Genomic DNA, 5,000 nt, shown 5'->3' on the forward strand with positions numbered 1-5,000 from the left:
TCGCGGGACATTATTGAGGTTCAAGATTCATACATTGAGGAGGCCATATCCTATCTCATATCCAAACAGAAAGCTGATGGAGCATGGGACGACCCGAATCCTCTCTATGACAGAGGAATGAAGGTACAAGCAGCTCAGACGCGTAAAACCGTCACGATCCAACACTTCATTCTTTATTCTATACCATGAGTAAAAGGGCTTTTAATGTCTGTGTCCTCAGGGTGGAGTTAGACAATCTGAGGATGATGTGCCCTTGACTGCGTATGTCCTCATATCCTTGATTCATGCTATGCCTGTGTATGAATTGGGGACAGACACAGAACTGGTAACACATGAAGATATCACATTTCCTGTTTATTTACCGTTGACGCATACATGATGGATTTATTATAACTTTAAAATAAATCAATTTAAAAAAAGCACTGCTTAAACTTGCCTAAATTGGTGATTTTATTCGAATTTTCTTAATTCTCACCCTTTAAACGAAACAATTCCGCTTCTTCCATCGGGTTCTTGCTCTAGACTGAACACTGGTGGAAAAGTACTGAGGAATTATACCTTAGGGAACGTACATGTGAAGTGTCAAATCAGATGGAATTCCTAACGTCTGTGGAGGCAGAAGGAGACGTCTCATTTCATCCAAATCTTTGCTTACTCCAGCAAACGGAAACATGCTCCTGATAGTGCCAAGACGTTTGTTTGAAACCGTAAGACTCACTGTTCTCTCTTTCTCTTGATTCCAGAGAGTGGCCATTGAGAAGGCACGGTCTTATCTCCTTGTGCATTTAGATGCACAACAAAACCCCTACGCTGTCGCCATTACGGCGTACGCTCTGTCTCTGAATAATAATCAAAGCCCAGATGCCATGAGAGCTCACAGGAAGTTGATGGACTTGGCTACGTGCGATAGCAGTTACGGTTCACTATTTTTGCATTCGTATCAAATCGAATCTAGAGTTAAATCGTCCCTGAATTCAATTTGAACTGTTTTTATTGTCTCTCAGAGCGCTGCTTCTGGGACGTCAGAGGGAAAGTGGGGGGTTTGGATAAGAAAGCAGACGCCATTTCCTTGGAAGCCTCAGCGTATGGGTTGCTACAGGCCTTGATCATGCAGGACAAACGGAAATCTGAACGCATCGCCACCTGGCTGACCGAACAGCGCAGATATGGAGGAGGATTCCTGTCCACACAGGTGCTCTCTCTCTCTCTCTCTCTCTCTCTCTCTCTCTCTCTCTCTATATATATATATATATATATATATATATATATATATATATATATATATATATATATATATATATATATACACACATCTCCTTCCTTACAGAAGAAATAAAATGTCACACTAATCTACCAAGCGTATACACTGAGCTTGAATCGCTTCTGAACCAGATCAGTGTCATGTTTGGACCCAATATTAACGGATTGAACAATATTATCTGTTAACCTGTACTGGTTTTAAACTAGTTTTGGTAAAACACATCAGTTCCGGTTTTGAGCCGGCTTTCCGGATCCGTCCCGGATGTAGCATTGCACTTGGCTCCAATGCGGTGCAGTGTAGATTTGCGATTTGCTGTCTGGGTAATCGTGTCTCACTGAGTAGTCTTAATCAGTTTACTCATTTCCGAGTCTGCTTTTCAGGACACCGTCATAGCCCTCGAGGCTCTGGCCAAGTTTAGCAAGCAGATCAACGACGTGGAAGACCTGGACCTGAGAGTAGAACTATGTGTGAACGACAAGCGCAGGGAGAACCTGCATTTAAACAGGCAGACTGCACTGACCCAAAGAGCGGTCGAAGTGAGAGAAACCTCCATGAGTCTGTTTCATTTGTTTTATCATTATGTATTTCATTTCTGTATCAATATGCAACAGGTTACTGTTAAAGAAGGTGTGTGTTTTTTTTTGTAATGTTTTCATAGGTCAGAGAAGTGGGCAAAGTAGTCCTGAATGTAAGGGGACACGGAAAAGGAACGTTATCGGTAATGCCTCTTTTAACGCCTACACACAGAAGGCTTGTTCTTGATTGAATTTCTCTCAGGCTGCTGCTTTGTTTTTGTTGTTTTTTTATCCGATGTGCTTTTTATAGATCGTGCAGACATACAGGTCTCTGAAAAAGGATGAGTCGTTCTGTGACTACTTCAGTCTCAGTGTTAAAGTGGAAGGGGAACTCACAGTCTGTAAGTACTCTCCATTTGAGCACCTTCAGGCCTTTCTAAAGTCTTTCCTAAAATCAGCGTGGAACACCTTTTAACCCCTTGAATCCTTTGTGTAGGACAGGAAATGAAGTTATTTTGTCCCAGAACCTACGTAATTATTTATTCGAACTGTACCAAAAATCTAAGCCCACCATCTTTACATAGAAAGGGTTCAAATTCTGGTTCAATGGGTTTAGAATTTATTTCTACCTTTTTTTTTTTTTTTTTTACTACATATCATGTGACCAGCTTCATCCCAATTAGCGTTCAGTTACTAGCATTCGGTTAGGTTATAAATTCTGTCCGGACTCTGAACACCTCTGCTTCTTCTACAGTATCCCATGAAGACGAAGAGGAGAAGTTGGACGACTACTATAACTATGATGATCAGGCGAGAGAAGAACCCATGAGCAGACAGGACTGGTTTGATCTGCGCACCCGCAGGAAGAGACAAGCTCCAGAGGAACCAAAGAAAGAAAACACACTGGTTTATACAGTGTGTGTGAGGTACGCAGTGGTTTTATGGCCAGTAACACCATTTTTTCTATGGGATTCATAATCATTATCTCTTCAAGGTAAGTTCATAGACACGTATATTATGGGGAACGTTTCGGCGAATAAATGTGAAATCGCGTGTGTCTTTCTTTGCTAAAATGTTAAGTAAATATGAAGCGGTTTTTTCCCCCCACACGCACTGACATTATAGCAAGAAAGAGGGAAATTCCACTGGTATGGTCCTGGTGGACATCTCACTCCTGACTGGACTCAAACCGAATATCCAAGATCTGGAAGATGTATGTGAAATCATGACTTTGTTTCAGTACTCGTGTACATCACGCAGGACTGGTTTTCACTCGTCTTCCTGTTTTCACTGTAGAACGTGAAGGGCACTGAGAAATACATCGACCATTATGATGTTCACCACGACAAAGTATTCCTTTACTTTAATAAGGTAACGTTGCCATTTATATACACAGTAGTCCGATCTTTTACTCCCTTATACAGTTGAACTGAAACTGCTATCAATGTTATATCCTATGTAACGGCCGGCTGTGTCCGATCAGAAGAGACAGCTGTAGAGCAAGTGTACGAATGAGAGCAGTGAGTCAGATAGACACCATATATGAAGGAATAAGTTCCTCATAAGTTCCTGACACCTCCAGGGTCGGGGGTTCGATTCCCGCCGTGGCCCTGTGTGTGTGGAGTTTGCATGTTCTCCCCGTGCTGCGGGGGTTTCCTCCGGGTACTCCGGTTTCCTCCTCCAGTCCAAAGACATGCATGGTAGGCTGATTGGCGTGTCTAAAGTGTCCGTAGTGTATGAATGGGTGTGTGAGTGTGTGTGTGATGGATTGGCACCTGTCCAGGGTGTACCCCGCCTTGTGCCCCATGCTCCCTGGGATAGGCTCCAGGTTCCCCCGTGACCCTGAAAAGGATAAAGCGGTATAGAAGATGGATGTGATGGATGAGATTAAGTATAAATGTTCTGGGTGAGAAACTGAAATAGAGTAAATTGAATAAAAACTCTTTTTATTCGTTTAATGGTTTCATTATTACAACAACCGAGCTGTGTTTTCTTTTGTTTTTTTCTTTTTAATAGTCTGCTCAAACATTCGCCTCCAGCACTGACACGCTCTAGTGAATTGCTTTAAAACGTGCCTCATTAAATTGTGGAATGATTTAACACCGTCATCAACAATTCATTTGTTAAGTCTTGTTTAAGGCATGAAAATTTCAAAGAAATGTAATCTGCAGTGCCTTGCACAAGAATTCCCCCGCTTGAACCGTTCCACATTTGGTAATGTTACAACTTGGAACTAAATTTGACTGAATTGGGGTTTCACGTCTCTGACCGTTTCTCGCTTTAACCGGTCACTGTTGAGTCACGTTTGCGCCAAGTTCTTTTCATTTTTAATAAAGGGTTTAGTGAAGCTTTGTAGGACGTCCGAAGCTTGGGAGATACATATACGTATATACAGTACCGTGCGAATGTCTTAGGCACCCCTTTTTTTTTTTAAAGCAAGAAATGCTGATTGGTATATTTTCAGAAATTTGAAACCTGGACTTGTTTTGAGAACTCCTTGGTTTTTAATGATAGTGGTTTAGGTGTTTTTATGGGGCCTTCCAGAAACAGGTGGACGTACATGGAGATAACGTGACACTTTAACACAAGTCGACTCCACTGAACTAAGTATGTGATGGATTCACCAGAACTAATTTAGAGGCATCACAGCAACTTAACTAAACGCAAGCTATATTGATCTTTCCTCTCACTTCAATATGATGCGTTATGCAGGTCATTTGTGTATATCCATGACATAAAACCCCAGTTAAGTCCATTTCATTTCCAGCTTGTAACACCACAGAATGTGGAACAGTGGAAATGTACAGTCTGGGAATCGGGAAATCAGCTCTCAAGTCCCAAACCAGAACACAGGAATCATTTACGGGTGAAGAAAAGCGGGTTTGGGTACTTCTGAGTGGTGAGCGAGTTGAGAGCTGGGTCGAAATTGGCCAAGATTAAATTGAAAGGAGAAGATCAGGGGGGGAAAAACAAACAAAACAACAACAACAACAACAAAAAAGGGTTTAGGGTGACATTCCAATGAGGACAATCATTATTAAGAAAAGAAGGAGACAAACTTGCATTAAACGGCATAATTTCGGACTAAGGGTGTGCAAACTTTTGCACCCGACTGTATTGTCTAGGAGTTAATAAGCGGCTTGTATTTGAAACAACTCCAAACTCGGTATATAACTTAGTTCTAATCTAGGACTCTGTTTGTCCAACTTCAGGCAAATTCACCA

At 41.7% G+C, this 5,000-nt stretch overlaps 1 protein-coding gene across 1 annotated transcript in view; it reads left to right on the top strand.

Moving 5' to 3' along the window:
* c4 (complement component 4) overlaps positions 1-5,000 on the top strand; it is a 31,257-nt gene that overhangs the window by 21,741 nt on the left and 4,516 nt on the right. The window contains exons 26-35 of the mRNA XM_053647423.1: positions 1-123; positions 221-325; positions 744-912; positions 1,005-1,192; positions 1,642-1,797; positions 1,920-1,979; positions 2,087-2,177; positions 2,531-2,702; positions 2,902-2,989; positions 3,073-3,147. The exon at positions 1-123 is cut by the window's left edge and continues 34 nt beyond it. Of these exons, the coding sequence (XP_053503398.1) occupies positions 1-123; positions 221-325; positions 744-912; positions 1,005-1,192; positions 1,642-1,797; positions 1,920-1,979; positions 2,087-2,177; positions 2,531-2,702; positions 2,902-2,989; positions 3,073-3,147 (1,227 nt within the window). The remainder of the gene's footprint in view (positions 124-220; positions 326-743; positions 913-1,004; positions 1,193-1,641; positions 1,798-1,919; positions 1,980-2,086; positions 2,178-2,530; positions 2,703-2,901; positions 2,990-3,072; positions 3,148-5,000) is intronic.

This window comes from Ictalurus furcatus, chromosome 17 (assembly GCF_023375685.1).
Source record: "Ictalurus furcatus strain D&B chromosome 17, Billie_1.0, whole genome shotgun sequence".
Classification (NCBI taxonomy): Eukaryota; Metazoa; Chordata; class Actinopteri; order Siluriformes; family Ictaluridae; genus Ictalurus; species Ictalurus furcatus.